General features: G+C 38.1%; 1 protein-coding gene across 1 annotated transcript in view; it reads left to right on the top strand.

Moving 5' to 3' along the window:
* The window catches only part of LOC130927075 (ephrin type-A receptor 6-like), a 255,001-nt gene that overhangs the window by 229,115 nt on the left and 1,956 nt on the right, over nt 1-23,930 (top strand). The window contains exons 8-16 of the mRNA XM_057852597.1: nt 1,774-1,882; nt 6,603-6,673; nt 9,838-9,963; nt 13,863-14,048; nt 18,735-18,796; nt 19,057-19,266; nt 19,356-19,505; nt 22,257-22,450; nt 22,711-22,860. Coding sequence (XP_057708580.1) covers nt 1,774-1,882; nt 6,603-6,673; nt 9,838-9,963; nt 13,863-14,048; nt 18,735-18,796; nt 19,057-19,266; nt 19,356-19,505; nt 22,257-22,450; nt 22,711-22,860 — 1,258 coding nt within the window. The remainder of the gene's footprint in view (nt 1-1,773; nt 1,883-6,602; nt 6,674-9,837; nt 9,964-13,862; nt 14,049-18,734; nt 18,797-19,056; nt 19,267-19,355; nt 19,506-22,256; nt 22,451-22,710; nt 22,861-23,930) is intronic.

Here is a 23,930-nt window from a genome sequence, read left to right as displayed (position 1 = left end):
AAAGATGAGGTAACAACGCAAAGGTTAAAACTTAGAACACATCAGTACTACAGTATATGAATGGGATACACGGAGCCCAGACTGCCGTTAGTACTACATCCAGTTTTCCTTGAATGGGCAGAGCGTGTGCCCAACCCTGGTAATGCCCCTGGTATACTGTATTTTTTATTATTAATAATAATAAATTTCCTTTATATAGTTTATGAATAAATAAAATTAAAAATGAATAAAATGGTTAAAAATTCAAATAAGTCACAAATCAAAATACATTCTAGATGTGTCACCCGATAACCCTCAAAAGTTGATAAATAATTAACGAAATAGCATTAATAATAATTAAAAAAATATTCAATCAATAAACATTTAAATACAGAAAATGATTGCTGTTTTCCTATTTCATTCTTTATTTCATTCATCTTCCAAGCTGCTTATCCTCCACGGGGGTTACTGGGGTGCTGGAGCCTATTCCAGCTAACTATGGGCAGTAGGTGGGGTACACCCTGAATCGCATCCAATTGCATCCTTTTTTTTATTTTTTTTATTTTTTTAACTATTTAAAAAAGATAAAAAATAAATATGAAAGTATATTTAGCTTTTCCATTATTTTTTTATATTTAAATATAGAAAAAAAATGTTTAAAAGATAGAAAGAGGGCTGAGGGGGATCGAAGGGTAGCACTCTATAGGCTGGCACGCCTTTATGGGCCGGCGACCATGGTGTGCGACAAGCCACCAGTTGTCGGCCAAATGGCCTTATTGGTGCACAGGAAGCATTGTCGCCCACAAAATGCAAGCCACCTCCTAAACATTTACCATGACTCCAGTATTTGCTATCACATAAAACACGTAGCTTACTAACTTCGTCATCTGTCCACTGGTCTCTTAATTGTGAGACTTGTTTTTCCCATTCTTCGCGATGAACAGGATCTTTTGGAAAATCCAAAACGCCTCACACCACTCTCCCTGGTGTAGCAACAAAAGCCTGCAGCACATTGGGCTGGCGTAATGCAAAAAAATGAACGAATTAATCCGCAAAATCAGCTGAATTTCATTTCAGTCATTTCAATTTCCATTTCAGTCAGGAGCATTAAATACCGTGTGTAATATTGAAATAAACATGTTTTTTTGTGTGTCACAGGCACTTTAAAACAGGAGTTAGCAATGACTTATTGTTTTTTGATTATAACATAAAACTTGACATCCTCACTTGTGTTTCACATGCACTCACACGGATACTGTAAAAAATCACATGGACCTCTCTCAAGGGGTGTGTGACCAAGCACCCTGATCTGCAATTCATATTCATTAAACATGAAATATGATCGAAAGAAGTTGGGTAATACCAATCATCTTTCAATTATCGGGCCGATGTTAGCTGTGTGACCAGACACCAAAGATGGGGAGAATCATGAATATCAAATGGGTCCAATTTAACCAAATGATTATGGACTGAATCACAATTTAATGAATGAATAATATTAATTAAACAGAATAAGGCCTACAAATCATTTCGGTAATAAGACTGATGGAGGGCATTTTGCATCACAAAGAACTGATCAAACATCTCTATATCTCCCTATGGTTTATTTATAGTACACGCAGGGAGAACATCCATGTTTCGTTTTCAGTGTCGTATTTTTGATGTGTATTTCCTCTGTCCTTCCCCGTCTTCTAATTTTCCCTTTTCCCATGCATTATTATGTTCTGTCTTCTATATTTCTTACTTTGTGCGACCGGTCTTGTTTTGTCCTAACCGAAAATGTGTCACCTCTAGCATCAGATCTGGCCTCTGACCAAGGTCAGGTTTTGGTCATCGTCACGGCGGCAGTGGGTGGCTTCACCCTCCTTGTCATCCTCACCCTTTTCCTCCTCATTACTGGAAGGTAAGATTACTGCTCTGCTCCTGACATCAATTTGTGTAATACAATGGATTTATACAGTATTGATATACGTATATGCTCGGTTGAAATAATGACTAATCCTACTTTCTGCTTTAAAATGCTTTTATGCCATATTAAGACATGGCTTATGCTGAAAAAGCTTTATCCCGACATGATCATTTTAGCTTTTGCTCTAAAATAAAACCTCATATGAATCAGTATAGCTAAGCTTATCATCGAACTATAAATTTTAGACACAGATAATCCAAGTAAAATGAATTAAAAACAATTTTGTAATTGTGATTTTATTAATTAGGAAAAAAACATTAACATTACAAACATTTTCCTTCATTTATGTGGGGTTTCCTTAACCAGGGTTTGCCCCTCCCCAGGTTATAACTGTGCTAAAAAAAAATTCAAGACTGCTTTTTTAGTCCTCTACATTTAAGTATTATTAATAAATCGCTTATGATAACACATAAGTCATGATTTCAAAATTCCTGTAAACTTAACATTTTATTTTTATGTAATTATTTTCTTTCTCCAAAAAAAAAAACACAACAACAAAAAAACTAATAGTTTATAACATGGACCAATTGATATTAAATATGATCTTAATCAGTACTAGGAACTCTTGATGCCTTATAATAAAATAAACAATAATACCAAAAAAAAAAAAAAAAAACAATGAGGAGGGGAGAGTGAGATAGCAAGGTTATTGTTTTAAAAAAATAAATCCACCATGCTCCCGTTTTTTAGCTCTTTCATGAATTATATTGTATTGCTCATCTTCTCTATGAGAAGCCCCACACTTGAAAAGTTCTTTGGCCCCGTGCTATCTTATTAAACAGTCCTACTCAATAAATAAGTACACAAAAAAATCTTAACATGTGGGCTGAAACTCACTCGAGACAGGGCTCAATAATATTGCACTTGCTTGCTTGTGACCAAGAATTGAGTGGCCAAGTCATGGACGCAGGAGGGCAGATGAGTTTGGCGCTTTTTAAACCATATGAAAACTAAGTATAGTATTTGTTAGGTCGAAAATAGAAAGAAAAATCCACCGAAACCCCATTCGAATATAAACACAGGTGTATTAAAATATAGCTTCTCAACATACTACATTGCCACAAGCTGCATGTATATTACAGTATATGCATCTTCTGTCTGAAGCTGGCGATGTTATCGATGCATTGGCTGCCGTTGATGATGCTAGACCCGGTTTAAATGAATTGGACGTCTACAGTTGTCAATAGTTCTCCAATCAGAGTTCAGAAGACAATCATGATCAGATTCATTGTTTTCATGGACACTAAAAATATTGCTCCAGTTAGAATCAAACTTTTCACAAAATATTAAATGTGATGGTTCACTTACTTATTTTCCCCCCTTCTGTCATTGTTTGCATACTATCCTCATTAAAATATGAAAACCTATGAATGTTTGGGTGGTTTTAGTTAAAGCAGACAGTTTTTTCATCTGTATGATTTTGACAAAGATCAGATCACATTTGATGGTGATTTTATGCAGAAATGTGAGTAATTCTGAAAGGTTCATATACTTTTTCATACCACTGTACATGCCATGTACGGTACAAGCACCCCTACCTAATGTCACGGTTTATGACCCAAAAATGTCTTTCAAGATTTATGTTATTCTGTGTTTACCTATTGCAATGGGTGAAATCTATTACTTGGCACGAGATATTTGGATGACGATAATAATGAGGGTTCTCCCGCCAGCAGTTTTTCAAGCTTGGCTGGGTAGTCTTTTTTCCCCTCATTACACAAACACATACTGAGCAGCATACCACTTGATCACAATATGTAGTCCTCTTACCCTGTGTAGCAGGGACATTTGGTCTTTTTTTTAATGTAGCTGAGCAGCTTGAAAACAGTGAGAGCTTTCATGGGGCTCTTGTGGATGGAGCTTTGCAAAGGAGGATTTAAGAGGAACTGAAATGTGAGGAGGACTTTTCTGTTCTAAAAGTTTCCTGAAATTTGAATTGTTGCTTTTGAAACTGTGCATGACACATGAGAAAGATGACAATCAGCCTTTTTGTAGACTGTCCTTGAATTTCCGCAACAGCTTCGTTTTCATTCTTGAGTGACCTCTGCTATGATGATGTGACTGTTGGGGATGTCGACGCAATAGAGGAGTGGTTTGACTCCCTGTTATGCTTTGATTAGCGCTGTGGGCAAAGTGCTTTAATTGAAGTTCCTGTTTTTGAGTGCTTATGCAAATGTGAGTGTGTCTTGAAAAAAAATCTCTTCTCATAACAAGTATTCATGTCAGTGTCTGCGTGTGCGGCTCGGACATGAAAGCCAGTCAACGAGAGAGTGGACCAGGCGGATAAAAAGGATCAGAGGAAAGGACTGGAAACCACTGATAACGGCACATGCCGCCATTTCTTTAATGAACAGCTTGACCCCATCAACAGAGGTCAACAATGGCTTTCCAAATCGCCCTCTTTTTCTTCTCGTCTATGTCACCTGCCATGTTATCTGCACTGTCTATCAGTGTCCAGGACCCCACAGCCTTAACTCAGTCAATGCACATGCTGGCAACCTGTGGCGGAGAGCACCCTGATACAACCTCTAATCTGGTCACCCAGATTATGTAAAATCTGCACAGACACACTCACACACAGCTCTGACACAGTAGTACTTCCCCGAGAATGGTTGAAGCAATGGTCTTACAGCCTTCACAGTACACCATCATCCCTTCATATGATGAACTTCAGAACCCAAAAGCTCCACGTTAGCTTGAAGGATAATAGCCTTGGCCAGATAATAGCCTTGTACAGCCATTTCTGTCACTATGCCAATAAGGTTTTCCTACATTATAACAGGGTTTATGCAGGTCATTAAAAAGCATTAAAAGTCATTAAAATGGATTGTGTCAAAATTCAGGCCTAAAAAGCATTAAATGTTTTAGGCATGAGAAATTATGTAAACATTTTCTTTTATATAATTTATTAGGGTTGTCTGATATTTTCGGGTATCCGATAATATCAGCCTATAAAAGCATATTAAAATAATATCGGATAATATCGACATCGGTTTTTCATTATCAGTTCTGGGCCAATATGCACGTTGCCTTCAAAATGAATGTAGAAGCCTTCTGCCTTTGTTCACAGGCTGGTCACAGCTTAGCACAGCAGTTCTGCTTATTGAGCATTAGAGATGTCTCCAAACTAAGATGCTTGGGATATGTTATGTGAGCAGACCTTTTGCATTCATTGTGCGACTATTAAATGGACAATAAAGGCTTGAAAATGAATTGTTTTCTCATTACATACCTCATTGACCGCATACAGTCATGGACAAAATTATTAGCACCCCTGGAATTTTTTAAGAAAATGCAGTTTCTCCAAAACATGAACGCAATTACAAATGTTTTCAGTATGAATGTGTTTTTGGGGGGGGATTTGCATTGGAAAAACACAAAATGTACACAATTTTACACAGAATGCAAAAAAATGGATTGGACAAAATTGTTGGCACCCTCACCTCAATATTTGGTTGCGCATCCTTTAGAAGAAATAACAGAAAGCATTCGCTTCCTATAAACATCAACAAGTTTCATGCACCTCTCAGATGGACTGGCACTGGTCTCCAACCATTTCATGGTGTTATTTGAGTTATGTTTGGGTCATTGTACTGTTGGAACACCCATGACCTCTGATGCGGACCCAGTTTTCTGACACTACACCATACATTCCAGCCCAAAACATTTTGATAGTCTTCATATTTCATGTCTCCTTGCACACTGTCAAGACACCCAGTGCCAGTAAAAAGAATGAGGCCTACAAAGAAAAGAACACAGTGCCTATAGTCAAACATGGTGGAGGTCCAATGATGTTTTGGGGTAGTTTTGCTGCCTCTGGCACGGGTGCCATGACAGTGTGCAAGGAGTCATATAATCTGGAGACTATCAAAATTTTTTGGGCCGCAATGTAGTATGTAGTGTCAGAAAACTGGGTGTGTCAGAGGTCATGGGTGATCCAAAATGAAATGACCCAGAACATACCTCAAATAGCACCAAGAAATGGCTGGAGACAACGCGCTGGAGAATTCTGAGGTGGCCGTCGATGTGTCTGGATCTAAATCCCATTGAACACCTATGGAAAGATCTCAAAATTGCTGTTGTAAGAAGGCACCCTTCAAATCTGAAAGACCTGGAACAGTTCACAAAAAAGAGTGGTCCAAAATTCCACCTGAGAAACTTGTTCATGGTTATAAGAAGTGATTTCATTATGTTCTTTCTTCCAAATGATGTGCAACCAAAATATTGAGGTGAGGGTGCCAACAATCTTGTCCAGCCTATTTTTTTAATTTTGTCTAAAATTGTGTCAATTTTGACTTTTTTCCTCAGCTGTTTTGTGTTTTTCCAATGCACATCCAAGAAATAAACACATTCATACTGAAAACATTTGTAATTGCATTAATTTCTGTGAGAAATGCTGTATTCTATAAAAAAAATTCCAGGGGTGCCCTCTCAGTTTGATATCGGCATTGGATTTTTGGAGTTGGACAATATCGGTTATCGGTTAAAAAGTCTTCATTGGACAACTCTACTTACAATTTGTGTGTGTGAAACAATCTGCAGTTGGGAATGGGCATTAATTTAGTTTCATGTGGCATTAAAAGTGGCATTAAATGACATTTGCTGATACCTGTTTAAGTAAACATAAACATCATTCAATCTTTCTATTTTGCAGGTGTCAATGGTACATCAAGGCCAAGATGACTTCTGAGGATAAGAGGAGGACCAGTTATCAGAATGGACATGGTAAATGAATTAAAAAAAAAAAAAAAAAAACACGCTTTCCCAACTTTCTCCAACATCCTAAAAATATACATCTTAGGTTCGTTTAAGACACTAAATCATCTATAGGTGTAAATCTGCGTGTGAATGTCTGTTTGTGCCGCGCAATGGGCTGCCAACCAGTCTGTGGTACCAGGTTTACCTATGAATTTAGCTCACCCATGACCCCTAATAAGGACATGCACAGTAGAAAATGGATGGATGAATGCTATATGTTGTAAATTCTCCCAGCATCCAGTATATTGCATCAATACGCCTGGTGATTTTCCCTTGTCTTTATAAGTCTTTTCCAGACACGAGACACAAATTAAAATGAGACCAGGGTAGTGGAAATATGATAATGTACTGAGGGAGGGTCAACCTTGGATTAAAATTGAAATGGGAGTTGTGAAAGGAGGATGATAATAAAGGTAAGGAGACAAGAAGATGGCAAATGGAAATAGTTTTTGAGATAGACTCAGAGTGTGTTGAAGTAAGAAAAGCAATACACTTGCTGGCCATTTCAATAGGTACACATACATTTTCAAGTGAATTTCAAATATGGGGAAATATGATTTTTCTATAAATTCCACAAATATTTTCATTAGTATTACCATCTAAAAAATGCAATAATATAGTCAGCTAGCAAGTTCGTTAGTTAGCGCTGCGCATCTCACATTGAGCCACGTTGATGAACCTAAGCAAATAGTCGCACAGTATTCAGGTCTTATAATGGCTCGGTCATTGATGAAATACAGTACATGAATATGAACAGGTTACACCAGATGGCGCTGTCATGGGGTGAAGCACATGTGTGTTAAGGGCTGATTAACGCTTCTGCATTCCGTTGACGGCAGAGTTACGGCGTAGACCCAACGCCAATTGAGCAATTGAAATTCTGCGTCAAAGGAACGCGTTGCTCTGTAATTCACCGCCAAGCCAAAAGAGGGGTTTGTTTTTGTTTTTGTACTGTTTTGGAGGACTCTTGTCGAATTCCTTTAGTTTTCCTCCTGTCATAGACAGCAAGGGCAACGGAGATGGAACCTGTGCATTTGGAGCTGCAGCTAATCAGTATTGAACAAAACAAATGATGAGGTGTAAGCAACACAGCAGATGTTTGCGTAGGTGTTTGAATGTTTGAATGGCGGTGTTGTTTTGCTGAACTGGAAACAACGTTCTGAGCGGACCAATCACAGTCCTTTGACGTTCACGTCACGAGTCAGGATTTTTTTGGAGGCCCACGTCCGACTACGGCATAGGGTATAAATCGGGTCTGCGTTAACAATGTAGGTCTGCCGTCAGCGCAACGCAGTAAGGTTGCAGCTATCGATTATTTTAGTTTTATTGTGGCCGATTAATCAATGAACTAGTCAGTTCGAATAATCGAGTAATCGGATAAGGAACATGAAAAATTAAAATACCTGAGCTCAGCCTCAAACAGTACAAAAAAATAAACAAATTAGGATCTATGTACAGCAAATGAACAACTGGCTAACGTACATAGCAAAAGTCCGCTAGCTTAAATGCTATGAAATGCTAACTTTTTTTTTCTTTTTTTTTTCTTTTTTTTTTTTTTTTACAATGCTCTTACCAAATGGTTCTGACATATTCTCACAAAAACAGCTAAATATACCTATAAACTTAAGTACGAATGCATTAAAAACACATTAGTGCAAACAAAAAACTAAGTTGGTCTTAACAGGGAGCAGTTGGATTCACCCATGTGAAATGAGACAGACCAGAGGGCAATGTATCCACCCAAATCAATAAAACTAAATGCAAACACTTTCCAAATAAACCATTACAACACCACTTTAATTAAACGAATACTCGAAGGAGCAAAATTTAATTTGAATCTTTTTTTTAATCGATTACTCGAGTTAATCGATTAATCGTTGCAGCACTACAACTGAGAAGCATAAGGCTACGTCTACACTGATTGATATTGGCCTTAAACATGTAATTAGTCAGACTATACAGCATGTCGGCTACACTAATGTACCTCTTGTCCGGAGATTTTATTACACAAGCTAAAGGAGTGCATAATTTCTTGATCGGCGGCTAAACCGCCGATTATAGACAGGCTATCTGTATAATAATCGGATACAACAGAGCACGCCATCACCATTACGCATTATGGCAATGTAAACAATGGAAGCGAATGGTACAGACGCAGCTTTCCTACTTCTCTTTTTAAAACTGAAAGAGCTTTTAAATTGTATGCTTGAATATGTCCCTGTGAAGACATCGAACAATGCCCAAAAATTATAAGCTTCCAGTTCAGAGGTGACACGCGCGGATGATGACGTCACACACGAGGCTTCTCATTTTTGCACAGGCGTAGTCTGCGGATATGCTGGTGTCCCTTGTAGGAGCGTGGCGTTTATAAACATACCTTAAACGTAACGCAGGTATAAAATTTTGTCCTAATTAAAAGGCAAAAATATTATCAGTCCTAAATCAGCTTTCTGGCTACTCATGAGATTGAAAATGAAAATAATGCCTGACAAAACTCACATATCCACATTAAATCACACTTAAAGTTAACGTAATGAAGTTGCCAGTGAAGGTACAACAGAGAACCTTTTGAGAATATTATCAGTGTTCAAAATGGAGTGTAGCTTTGTAAGAGCGGGACAATGTCCTAAGGGTTTTGCAGTTGTTGCTTCATGCATCAGAGACAACTGATAGCTATTGTTTTTTGTGATACTGTATCGACCACCCGAGGCAAAGCGCAGCTTGTGTCTAGCTTCCCTTCTCCAGGCAGTCTGGCTCAGCTAAAGATTTAGTGACTTGCTCAAGGACACTTGTGCAGCATGGGTGCTTGCATTAAATAAGGCCTAAACAAGTTAATAAAGTTCAAGATGTTTCTAGATTTTATCAGATGATGATGATCAGATGATAATTTGGCAAGAATCATGTCTGCTTTCCTGCAGAGATTTTAGAGATTACATGCTTTTCCACTTTGGTGTAATTTCAGTTTTTAATTAAAGGCGCTTAAGACTCAAGAGATTAATTCGTTTCTTTTAAATGATGATCATCCCTGTTTAATTAAATTCATCCCTCGACTTAATCAACATATTAAAGATCAAAACAATTTAGAAAAAAAATCTACCACTTCATGCCACTTTGTCATTCAAACTCTGCAGTTCCTTTCCCTGGGATTAAGACATATGTGGACCCTGACACCTATGAAGACCCTGCGCAGGCCGTCCATGAGTTTACCAAGGAGATTGATCCATCAAGGATCCGCATTGAAAGGGTGATAGGGGCCGGTAGGTACATTTCAGTTTCACTGCTTTATGAAAGTATTTGCATTGCAAATTATTCCACATTTGCTTGATGAGCCATGATCTGATTTTTTTTTTTTTTTTTTTTTTTTTTAGCAATGTACACACTAAAGAGAATGTCTATTAGCATCCAGATTTTTTTGCAAGTACTGCATTGAAAATAATTTCAGAGAATGGGGAGGTGGGGGAGTATTTCTTTTTTGGGGGAAACGGACACAATTTAAATACAGTACTGAGGCAACCGCTCAGATGAATGTGAATTGCAACACTGCCCCCAGGTGGAGCTGAGCGGTACTTGCTGGTGGTGTCAAAGTAATTTACCCCGGCAGTTTACATACATTTACTGGGCTAAAAATAAAAATAAATAAATAATAAAAATTTAAAAAATGCACAAGTATGAGTGAAAAAAACATGTATATTTTTAATTTATTACCATACTTCATTGGGATAGATTTATTAACAAAGGTACAATATATTTATAACTGATAAATGGTTAGAACAATGAGTTGAAATTGGGTAATGACTCTACATGTGTGATAGCCATGGCACACTGCTTTGTGTTTATATGGGAAGTGACTATTTATTCTATTTCACGAATGTTATTATATATATTAGGCTCGAGCGTATGACGTGGCACTCGCGAGGTTTCCGCCGCTCTCGCCATTGTGGAAGCGAGAAACATAAACTGAGGCATTTCAACACAGGTCGCTCTTTAAAAATGGTTGGAAATTATTGTGCGATAAAGAATTGCAACAACCGATCGAATAGAAAGGAGAATGTACAGCTCGACGGAACACCATTGAGTTTCTTCCGGATCCCTACATGGAGAAAAGGCGAGGGAAAGCTCGTATCTGAACTTACCAAACGTCGAAGAATGGCATGGGTGGCCTCGATCAGAAGGAAGGGCATAACGTTTGATTCTCCAGTTACACACTGAGTTTGCTCTATGCACTTCCACTCCGGTAAGTTAATTTCGTTTGTTTACGCAAATTTCAGTAACTTTACGCCCTAAGTCGGCCTGTTGTTAGCTATTGCTACAGCTAAACATCTAGCATGCATACATGTGCATTGTCTTCATAAGACATAATTCCTGTCGTTGCTAAATGAAAAAGCTGTAATATTTTGACGTGAGAGAGTGGCAAAGAATTTGTACACAGGCTACATTTTATGCAGCAAAAGATTTGTACATCCGTGGTCACAGACTAATGTAAACACACATTGCCTACCTTTGCTAGAAAGATGGTGTTGCCGTTTGCTATGGTCATAAAGTGAAGATCCTGCACCCATCCGCAGCAAAACTGTTCGTAGCTTTGTAGCGATTTGTAGTTTCGGAATTGCTGATGAGTGTTGTAACATATACCAAACACTAAATACAGCATGATGTCCATTTCGCGTAGTGGTGGAAGCTTGTCGACATCTTTATTCCATTTGTGTTCGGCTTGCTCGTGAGGGTCAACATTGTTCACATCCTTAAAATTGCTCACATATCTGTCCTTCGCCGTGGTAACAAGTTTGTCTCTGTTTCGAACTGGCAAGTTTTCCCTACATTTTTCCATCTTTGGCACTCGTAGTTGAATTGTATTTGCCGTTAAGTTTAAATGTCCCGTGATGCAGACTTGCTTCCGCAATGGCTGTGTTGTCGCAAATCTCGCACGATCCCGTGCTGCTGTGACGTAAACGCTCGAGCCTAATATATATATATATATATTTTTTTTTTTTTTTTTTTAAATATCTTACTAAAGGGCATCTGAATACTTCAATTCATGAGCATTTTACTCAGTTAAATTGTATTGAATGCATCATTCCTTGTCTCAAAACCCACATGACCAAAAATGTTTTTTTAATTGACCGCGTAGTTTTTGAGTTACTGCCATAGCAACCTGGGACGCACCTCGTTGCCGGCCGCTTCCTGATGACATCAATTCCTGAAGACCTCGCCAGCACTCCAAAACGAAAGTGCAGCACAACGCTATCCTCGCCATATATTGCAAACATTTTCTGGGTTCTATTCGCCATGCAATCTCAATGTGTAGCGATAATTTGCTCACAAGAAAGCACGAGACTCTATGAGTGGCCCAAAAAAACCTTTTCTGCAAAGATTTGGACATCCTTTGTGAGAGTCAAGCGGAAGAACTTTTTCACGGCTCCTCGATCGCGTCTTTGTTTTCAACATTTCAGCGACGATGTTAGGGTGCGGTTTTAGGGTACGCTGGGTTGTCGCGTCTGCTGTGGCGAATAAATCGTCGTCATCTAACACCTCAGGTTCAATTGTACTGCAGATAATCTGTCCTGGGAGCCTTTGTTATCGTTAGCATCACAAAAGAGCCATCCTGAATGGTTACTTTTGGTGGAAATATCAGTGATATCGTTGCTGCTACAATGCTCGCTGTGGATAGTCTTCTGTTGCGCTCAGGAATTTACGTCACACTTCCGGGTTTGGAATGGGACTATTAACAGAGTTCACAAAACCTAAAAAATCAAATTATCCTTGCAGTTACATGTTAAAAATGACATGGTTGTTTTGACGAACTCATCCAAAGTTTATATTTGTAAAATAAATTACACCGAAATCAAAAAAGCTCTTCAGCTGCTCTTTAAATAATACCTACATCTTTAAATAAATGAATTCATAAATGATCTTTTTTTTTTTTTAACTCATGGCCCTTAACAACACTTACCCGTATTTTTCGGACTATAAGTCGCACCGGAGTATAAGTCTCATTTTTAAGGGGAAATTTACTTGATAAAATCCAACACATAGAACAGATATGTCATCTCAAAAGGCAATTTAAGATAAAAATACAATATAGAACAACATGCTGATTAAGTGTAAAGTATGATAATGTTACATGATGCATGAACAACGAAATGCAAACGTGGCCGGTATGTTAACGTAACATAGCTATTAAGAGTTATTCAGGTAACTATAGCATAAAGAACATGCTAACAAGTTTATCAAACCACCAGTGTCACTCCAAAACACCAAAATAACATTTCAAATTATTAAGGCTGTCAAACGATTAAGATTTTTAATTGAGTTAATCACAGCTTAAAAATTAATTAATCGTAATTAATTGCAATTCAAACCATCTATAAAATATGCCATATTTTTCTGTAAATTATTGTTGGAATGGAAAGATAAGACACAAGTCGGATATATACCTTCAACATACTGTACATAAGTACTGTATTTGTTTATTATAACAATAAATTAACAAGATGGCATTAACATTAACATTCTGTTAAAGCGATCCATGGATAGAAAGACTTGTAGTTCTTAAAAGATAATGTTAGTACAAGTTATAGAAATTTTATATTAAAACCCGTCTTAATGTTTTCGTTTTAATAAAATTTGTAAAATGTTCAATGAAAAAATAAACTAGTAGCTCGCCATTTTTGATGTCAATAAATACACAATGCTCATGGTGCTTAAACCCATAAAACACACCCAAGCGCCAGAAGAGAGCGACAAAACACCAAAAAACACAAGTAACAAGTGGATATGACACTGTACTGTCATTTTAGTCTGTTTGAGCGGGGCATGTGCGTTAATTGCATCAAATATTTTAACGTGATTAATTTAAAATATTAATTACCACCCGTTAACGCGATCATTTTGACAGCCCTAAATGATATAATAATGTGTTAATAATTTCACACATAAGTCGCTCCAGAGTATAAGTCACACCCCCAGCCAAACTATGAAAAAAATACGGTAAGTTGTTTTTCATAGTATTTAACTGGGTGTCTTAGAAAGGGCTAACTCACTGGCTGTCATTGCAGGCAAAAGACATTCTATGCTAACCCTCCCAATCAAAACGGATTGGAGGTCTTTCGTCGTCAATGGCAGCTAATGAGTTAAGATGGTTGTGTTTTCACTACAGGTGAGTTTGGAGAAGTGTGTAGTGGCCGCCTGAGAACACCAGGGAAGAAGGAGATAGCAGTGGCAATAAAGACATTGAAAGGTGGCTACGTGGAACGTCAGAGGCGTGACTTCCTGCGTGAGGCTTCCATCATGGGGCAGTTCGACCACCCAAACATCATCAGGCTTGAGGGCGTAGTCACAAAAAGTAAGCAAATCTGTCTTTTCACAATGTTTTTCAAGCAGCTTTTTTTTTTTTTTTTTTTTTTTTTTTTAATTTGAAACAAAATGTAGGTTGAACTGATGTATTCAATATTGTTAAAATCTGTTTTCAGTAAAGTTTCTCTTTTATTTTATTTATTTATTTATTTTTACCATTTTTTAAAATCTCAGGACTATTTTTCCTCATTTTCTCTCTACTGATGAATCACCTGTAAGCTGTTTTGTTTTGGCCATGAACTCCATATACCTGTAATGTGAATCACATACATAGTAGATTATCCTCTGGTGCGCTTGTGGCTGTGTTGTGCCAAGTGGCATTTTTACGGAGGGCTGAATTTTATGCATGCAAAGTGTGTGTGTGTGAATGCATGGAGCGTTGACTTGTTAAGGACCTCTGTTTTACGGGGCTCACCCAGCGCAACATATGGTTGTTTTTACACCGGTTGTATAAACTGAGGCATTTCTTTGAATATAAATAGGTTCCTTGAAGAATTGCAGCCCCTCGCTAAGACAAAAAAAAAGACAATGACTATGACCTGACTGAGTTTGCTGCTCTTCTCTGATACAAATAGGTTTTGCAGTTTAACCCTTTATACAAAACTCATTTAACTCATTGGCTGCCACTGACAGTGTTAGACGTCCAATTCATTTTGACTGGGAGAGGCGAAAATTTCCCCTCCCAGTCAAAATTGAAGAAAGAATTGGACGTCCAATGCCGTCAAAGGCACTGAAAGATGAGCATTCACAGCCAGTCCTCCCAGTTTAAAAGAATTGAAAGACTTATTCTCTAGTGTATTTCTGTTTTAATTGTACATTTTTTTATGTATAGAATTTTATGAATTAGTTTTTAGTAAACATGTATCACTTTTTCATTATATTTACTCATTAATAATACAAAAAACATAATGATTAATGATTGTGATTGATGAAAATGACGTTTGTCATGGAGAAATATGAATAATGACTGCAAGCGCAGAGTATTGGATAAACTGCACCATATTAAAATGTTGAAATCAGGAAATAAAAACTACCTCAGTTTTTGGGTGATGAATATTTTTAAATTTTACCATTTTGAGTTTAATACATTATACGTGTATTAATCCCGCAAAGGGACGTTTCTATATTTTGACTATGACGCAGTCAACAGACATGCAGGCATGCAAGGAAATATGAGTTCTGAGGTCAATTGCACTCAGAGTACACAAACAGTTCTGTACCATCAGACTCAATTGGTGCTTGGCAGTCTGATTCGTCTTTCTGTCTTTCTCCCCGTCTCATCCCTCCCACCATTTTTGAGTCCCTCCATCTGTTGTTGTTCTTTGGAGACTAATTAGAGCGAGTGTTGTGCTGTGACTGACAGACATACCTGCAATGAAATAATAGGTGACACGCTAGAGTGTGATAAACAGGTGCATTTGTTTTATTTTTTATTTGTTTTGCTCATGAACTGTACTGTAGAACTTTTATGGTCCAGATTCTGCTAATTAGTCCTGCTGAGCCAAACCAGGCAAACTCAAATAATAAAAATTTTTTAAAAAACAGAAGTGTATTCTTTCTCTTTGCTCAAATTCAGTTGTTCACAGGCTTGTAATGGGTTAGCTCGAATTATTAATCCTTTCAAGGACAGTGGTCACTCCAGTGGGCAGCAATTCAAAAGTAAACACCTAAGACTTTAACCCATTATAGAACAAGCGAGTTTTTGATAAATTAAAAAAATATATGTAAAAAATAATAATAATAATAATATTAGCAATCATTATTATTGCACATATGTTAATTATTAATCATTGTATTTTTATTATATTTCTTCTAATATAAATGCATTTATTAAGAAAATGTTAATCAAAACTAAATTATCAATGAAATGAAAACAAATAGAAATAGAAATACAAACTGGTTGCAGCTCCGTTTTTTTTTTTTTTTTTTTTCAAATCATATTTACTCATTGCATGCCATTGATAACGATAGATGTTCAATTCATTTAAAGAGCAAGGCTGGCTGTAAATGCTCATCTTTCAGTGCCATTGATGATGCTATATGTCCAATCCATTTTGACTGGGAGGGAAAAATGAATGAATGTCCATTCTCCCCTCCCAGTCAAAATGGATTGTATGTCTAGAGCTTTAAATGGCAGCCAATAAGTTAACAAAAATAATAATCATCATAATTCATGCATTAAAAAGTTCATCCCAAACCAGTTCATTTGGCCAGGTAGATGGAATACCTCTGTTTAAAGTAACTAGATTATTAATGAATCATATGTACAGTGGTATAAAAAAGTATCTGAACCTTTTGGAATTGCTCACATTTCTGCATAAAATCACCATCAAATGTGATCTGATGTTTGTCAAAATCACACATATGTAAAAACAGTGTCTGCTTTAACTAAAACCACCCAAACATTTATAAGTTTTCATACTTTAATGAGGATAGCATGCAAACAATGAGAGAAGGAGGAAAAATAAGTACGTGAACCCTCTGCCTAAGGAGACTTTAAAGTGCATGTGACATGAAAAAGCATGTTTATTTCATAATACACGCGGTACTATATGCTCCTGAATGATATGGACCACTTGGATGTGTGTGGAAGCGATCGCTATATTCATTTAGTTTTTTTAATCCCGCGCCACGAAAATGAGTGACTTCCGGCTTCGGTCTTGCATTGAGGAGGAGGGCACTGTGATGTGTACGGGTGAAGGTGTCTTCTTCACTAAACAGCCGTACTGTTGTGTATGAGGACTAAGGATTCAGCTGATTTTGCGGATTAATACGTTTATTTTTCGCATCACGCCAGCCAAACGGCTGCAGAAAAATCTTGCTTTATGAGGGAGAGATGTGTATGCCTTTTTGGAGTTTGAAAAGGTTCCCATTCACCGTGGATTTTTAACAAAACAAGCCCTACTACTGTGGGACCATTGGACTTACGAGGAAGTGAGTAAACATCTTGTTTTGTATTATGTCAAATACGAATACAGCGATTACAAAGTAAACACTACAAACTTTCTTTAAATAAAGGACTACTTACGTTTGATCATTGATAGGCATATAAAAAGATCTCCTCATGCACATTAGCTGCACGTTAGCTGCAAAACAACTGCAGCCGCCCTCCTCCGGGAAACGAACTGTAAATTGCTCTCCGCCGGGTGGTTTGCCGATCCACAAAGACAATGGACAACCCAGTCGTCATGTCAAATAATCCGGGCTAGTTATGTGATTTTCCGCTTCGAAGACTTTGAAACGTCACTCGGTTTGAGTTAGCATGTCGGCTAGCTGTCACACCTCTTGGTTTGTTTACATTCTCCGAAGCCGGGGAAGGGAAATGACATATGTCCGATTTAGGTGTCATACAATATCGAGAAGCACTGTCTGATGTGCATCCTGGCTTGGTCAAAAGAGCTGTCTGAAGACCTCTGATCAAGGATTGTTGATTTGTATAAAGCTGGGAAAGTATAGAAAACCATCTCTAAAAGTCTGGATGTTCATCAATCGACAGTAAGAGAAGTTGTCAATAAATGGAGAGAGTTTGGCACTGTTGCTTGTCTCGAAGGAGTGGCCGTCCACCAAAGATGATGCAAAAAGTTAAGCACAGAATACTCAGAGAGGTAAAAAAAGACCCCTAGAGTGTCTGCTAAAGACTTACAGAAATCCCTGGCACAGTCCAATATATCTGTGCACACATCAACTACATGTAAAACTATGGCCAAGAATGGTGTTCATGGGAGGACTCCACAGAGGAAGTCACTGTTGTCTAAACAAAACATTGTTGCTCATTTAATGTTCGAAAAAAAGCACTGGACACTTCACAGAGGTTTTGGCATAATATTTTGCGGACTGATGAAATCAAAGATTGTTTGGGAATAACACACAACATCATGTCTGGAGGAAATATGGAACAGCTCAGCAACATCAACACCTCATACCCACCGTGAAGCATGGTGGAGAAAGCATCATGATTTGGTGCTGATTTGCTCCCTCAGGGTCTGGACGACTTGCAATCATTAATGAAAGAATGATTTCAAAAGGTTATCAGGATATTTTGCTGGAAAATCTGAGGCCTCTGTCAGACAGTTGATGCCAAAAAGAGGATGGATGCTGCAACAAGACAATGATCCAAAACACAGAAGTAAATCAACTTCAGAATAGTTTCAGAAGAACAAAATACACGTTCTGGAGTGGCCAAGTCAATGTCCAGACTTAAACCACATTGAGATGCTGTGGCACGACCTAAAGACAGCGATTCATGCCAGACATCCCAGGATTCTGACTGAACTACAGCTGTTTTGTAGAGAAGAATGGGCCAAGATTAGTCCTGATCAATGAGCCAGACCGATCTGCAGGTACAGGAAACGTCTGGTTGAAGTTATTGCTGGGAAAGGGGGGCACAAAATATTAAATGTGAGGGTTCACTTACTGTACTTATTTTTCCCCCTTCTGTCATTGTTTGCATACTATCCTCATTAAAATATGAAAACCTATAAATGTTTGGGTGGTTTTAATTAAAGCAGACACTGGTTTTTCATCTGTGTGATTTTGACAAAGATCAGATCACATTTAATGGTGATTTTTCGCACCACTGTACTAAGAATGTATTGCCAGTTTTTAAATTCCTCCATATCTGTGTGAATAGGTGGACTCTGATATATTTCACAAATTTGTGCATGTGCATTTGCAGGCAGGCCTGTGATGATTGTGGTGGAATATATGGAAAATGGATCATTGGACTCATTTTTGCGGGTACGTATTGGGCATGGTCACGCTAATATTTAGCTGTGTGTACCCTATTTTAGAAGTTTGAGATTCAAATAAAGATTACAATCCATTTTTCAATAAGTTTTTGTTTTCACCTCTTATTTGACTGATGCATTTTTTTGTTTTGATCTTCCCTCCTTCATTTTTGCCCCCAATTTTGCACACTGTCAATGTCTTCGGTCTATACTATCCATTTTATTTCAATTTACTGTCTACTTACTTTCATATGTGTTTTGCCCTCCTAGCAACACGACGGTCATTTCACTGTCATTCAGCTGGTGGGCATGCTTCGTGGCATCGCCTCAGGGATGATGTATCTGTCAGACATGGGCTATGTTCATCGAGACCTGGCAGCTCGAAATATCTTAGTCAACAGCAACCTGGTGTGTAAAGTGTCAGACTTTGGTCTGTCCCGAATCCTGGAGGATGATCCTGAGGCTGCTTATACTACTACGGTAAGGTCTTTCCTGTTTTTTGTTTTGTTTTTTTGTCGTACAAAGTGATTTATGCTATTTATTTATTTTGCGTTTTTATGTGTGATCAGGGTGGGAAGATCCCAATTCGATGGACTTCTCCCGAAGCTATCTCATACCGAAAATTCTCCTCAGCTAGTGATGCTTGGAGTTATGGGATTGTCATGTGGGAAGTAATGTCCTATGGAGAGCGGCCATATTGGGAGATGTCAAATCAGGACGTAAGTATCGTGTAGTATAAAAAAATAAACGTACAGAAATTGTACATAAAATGGATTGAAGGAAGTTAAAAATACGCTGACACTTGATTTGACAGCTTTCCAGTTTTTTGTGTGACTTTAGAGACCAATTTCCCTCAAATCTGGTTCTCTTCCATTAGTTCTGTCTCATTAAATACCGTTGGCACAGATAGGGGAAGCTGGGGCAGAAATGGAACATGAGATAATCACCTAGCGTTGATCATGAACTGTCAGCTGAAGAGAGAGCGTAAAGGTCAAAGGCTTTTCAGGTTTTGATTCTGTCGCGGCGAAGTTTAAAGCTGTGTGCCTGAGTGACCCGGCTGATCCGGGAGCTGTGGTCAGGGATTGGAAGGACCATAGAAGCATATCCATCCTCTCTCAGATGAATGTGAAATGTGCACATACGTATAATCCTTTCAGACTCTCTCTCTCGCTCTCTATCACACACACACATACATGCACATACATGCACCTGCAGTGCAACCGTGCAAGCAAAAATGCCTTCTTGGTTGTAGGATTTAGGTAGGATTTATGCTGTTTGGGAATTCCTTCAAAGTCCAACCTGCAGTCTTGCAGCATCAACTTGTCAATCTCCACTGGGTATTCAATGCTGTGTCAGAGCTTTTGGTGGGATAACAGATTTCATCTTGTTCTTATATTCTAGAATGTGTGTCAAACTCGCAGCGTGGGGCCAAGATCTGGCCCGCCACGGCATTTTGTGTGGTGTGTGAAAGTAAATCTTGTGCATTGGATTTAATGTTTCTCGCTAAAATGAAATGAAGCCTATATCAAATCAGACAAAACATTTACTGTTTTTTTTTTCCCTTTTTTCAACATTTTTGTAAAGAAAAAGGTGAGAAAATGGAGATTTACTGCTTTTTCCCCCTTTTGTTTTACTAAAAATAAAAGACAAAATAGTGTTTGCTGTTTTCCCCTTTATATTTATATTAAAAAATATTAAAAATGTTTTAAGAGGCCCAAAAACGAACGTTTCTAAATGATTCATGGAATAGTTGGCGATTCATTTACTAGCCGATTTTCAAATACCGTCATTTCTCGAATATAAGGCGCACCCGTGTATTATGCGCACCCCATATTTACTTGTAAAATCTAGGGGAAATTATTGTACCCGTTTATAACGCGTACCCTAATTTTAGCACCAATAAATAGAAGAATACAAGAAAACAGAGCTCGTGTACAGATACAGAAATGTCATTTTACTGACTTGTGAAACACAGCACAAGCATAGCATATTGGTAGTTCAAAACATTACCATAAACTGACAATATTTATGGTAATAATATGATTTGACAACTTCTCCAACTTATCAGAATCTGGGAGAAAACAAAACAGATGTGACTTTTCTTTTAAAGGCTGTATAACTTGCTCGTTTCATCATGATGAATAAATGTTTCTTCCATGGATTGATATGGTAAAATGAAAGTGAGAACGTAAGTCGGCAATCCGAGAGAGCTCATCGCTGTCGACACGACAGTAACAATAGGAACTATTGTTATTTGGGTTTGAGCTTCCTGAGGGACAGATATAGTTGAGGGACACACACAGGAAGTCTGTGTTGTTGTTACGTTTGTTATGGTCCGAGTTGCGGAGCGGCAATAAAAGTTGACTCAAATGAGTTCAAGAAACTAAATTCTGTGCTTTATGAAGAGTGAAAAAAGCAGAATTTAACACAGACAAAATCATTCGGCCGATCAGAGTGAAGTATTACCGAAACAAAATGGTGACGTCACGTACCGTAATGGTCGGCAACCGATCACCGCATACGTTTCTTCAACACAACGTGGCCGTGTCAGTAAAAAAAAAAAAATCGGTTTATATATAAATACACACATATACAGTATATATATATGTATAGATAGATAGATAGATAGATAGATAGATAGATAGATAGATAGATAGATAGATAGATAGATAGATAGATAGATAGATAGATAGATAGATAGATAGATAGATAGATAGATAGATAGATAGATAGATAGATAGATAGATAGATAGATAGATATTTCTGTCTCCATCCATGTACCCGTTTATAATGCGCACCATGATTTTACAAGTTCATTTTGGGGGGGAAAAGTGAGCGTTATATTCGGGAAATTACGGTAGTTGACTAATCATGGCAGCCCTAGTTTCACTGCCATTGACGGTGCTGGACGTTGATCCATTTTGACTGGGAAGGGTTGGCAGCGATCAAATGATACCGCTGCCAACCCTCCCAGACAGAATGGATCGGACATCTAGCAGACTCAATGGCTGTAAATAAGTATATATACTTTATACTATAATATAGCCTACTGTGTATATACTGTATGTGTGTATAGCATATACTGTGTATACATATATATATATATATGTGTATATATATATGTGTGTATATATATAATGGCCTTTTGGCCCTCCAAAGGAAACCATAGCACAATGTGGCCTGCGACTAAGATGACTTAGACACCCTGTTCTACATTAAGGTTACCTAAAGGATTCAATGTTTTATCGTGATGCTTTGTTTTTGTTTTCATTTTTTTCCCCTCAATGTCATTGTATAATACTTTGCTGCCTTTTATTCATTGTGAACTATATCGTTGTTGTAAAGCACTTTGTGGACCTTTCGGGTTTTTGTAAAGGGCTATAGAAATAAATTTGAGTTGATTTTTTTTTTTTTTTTAACCTAAGCTACTTAACTGTGTAACGTATCCTATAATTCTTGTCTTTGTCCAGGTAATTCTGTCAATCGAAGAGGGCTACCGGCTTCCTGCACCAATGGGTTGCCCAGTGGCACTCCACCAACTGATGCTGCACTGCTGGCAGACAGAAAGAAGCCATCGGCCTAGATTTGTAGACGTTGTCTCCTTCCTAGATAAACTTATCCGCAACCCCAGCAGTTTATTACCACTAGTAGAGGACATTCAAAGGTAGGTATTGTCAGGTATAATGGTTTGTTACTGGGCAGTACCTTTTGAAATCACTGTATGTTTACCTTTGATGTTTGTTTACCTTCGGTTAAATGTGAATGATGAATATACAATTCTAAAAAGTCTAGCAATAATATTTTCTGAGCACTTTTCTGAGCACTGAAATCTGTCATGCTGGGAAATTAATTATGTTCCAAATCCAAGAGATGCTGACAAAAAGGCTGCCAGTATCTAATTTACTGTGTTTCTGATTATGTCAGCCTACCAGAATCTCCTGGGGAGGAAATGGACTACCCACTGTTCATCTCTATTGGCGACTGGCTAGACTCCATCAAAATGAATCAGTACAAAAGCAACTTCATGGCAGCGGGCTACCACACGTTGGATTCTGTTGCGAGGATGAATATTGAGTGAGTAGCTAAGCCAAAATGAAACCACAAACCTGAGGTTACTGCTATTGGCGGCTTTGTTTATAATCATTGAAGTAAAAAAAAAATAGTAAAATTTTTTTCTTTAACTTTACAATGTTAAAACATAAAAAGTTGGCAGAACTTGAAATTTCAAGTAAACTTTTGATGAAGAACTAAATCAAATTGAGTTATCAACCTAAACTTAATATTTAAGTAAACTGGATTTAAGTACTGTAATTTTTGGACTGTAATGTGCATCTTACTAAGCCTCACCCACCAAATTGAACAAGCAAAAACTGCATTTCTATTAGAAAATGTGCAGGTTGAAGGAATTCACACACACCCCCTCCCCCCCGCCAAGCCGCACGGAAACGGCGAAAGCCGAACGGAAATGGTGCTCCTCTGCTTACCGCTTCCGCGAGTCAACCAGGAGGGCCAATATTCCGCGCGTTCCCTTCCTGTGTTAACCTTTTGTACTGACTCCATGTTCCAAAAGTTGAAATAAGGCTCACCGAAAACAGGTTGACAATTTATTCGTCGACAGTGGTCAAAAAACAAGGCAAAAACAGACAACAGAGGAACAATGCTAGATCCAAAACAAGGCTACATAGAAAAGTTTCCGAGCAGCGAACCGTTTGTTATCTCAGTGTCCAGTGTTTTTGAAGGCTGCGGTGGAGTGGGCCAGGCCGAAGGTGTGGCTGGGTGTTGTTTCGGGATAATCCCTCTGTGGGCGGTTTTGGGCGGTTAGGTTTGTGCGTGGATGGGACGTGGTTGCCACAGCGACCGACGCTGGTCTTGACATCCCAAGCGCCCGCTATCAACTTTGTTATCCTGGCTGAGCGAGACGCTACTTGTTTTAGGACAGAGCGCCCTGCTCTTTGTCCTTGGAGCGGCTGGGAGAACTGATTGCAAGAGTGGTGCGTCAATCTTGCTCGTGACGCACACGTTGGGCTTCTGTGACAAGATGGCGTTGTGTATCTATTCTGCTTATTTTCATTAAACTATGGTGTGCTATTTATTTTATATTAGGTGTGTTAGAGTAGCACAGTCCTACAGTAAATATGAGAAAT

Source organism: Corythoichthys intestinalis, chromosome 12, assembly GCF_030265065.1.
Source record: "Corythoichthys intestinalis isolate RoL2023-P3 chromosome 12, ASM3026506v1, whole genome shotgun sequence".
Taxonomy (NCBI): domain Eukaryota; kingdom Metazoa; phylum Chordata; class Actinopteri; order Syngnathiformes; family Syngnathidae; genus Corythoichthys; species Corythoichthys intestinalis.
The sequence above is the reverse complement of the archived record's forward strand: the minus strand, read 5'-3'. Positions and strand labels throughout refer to the sequence as shown.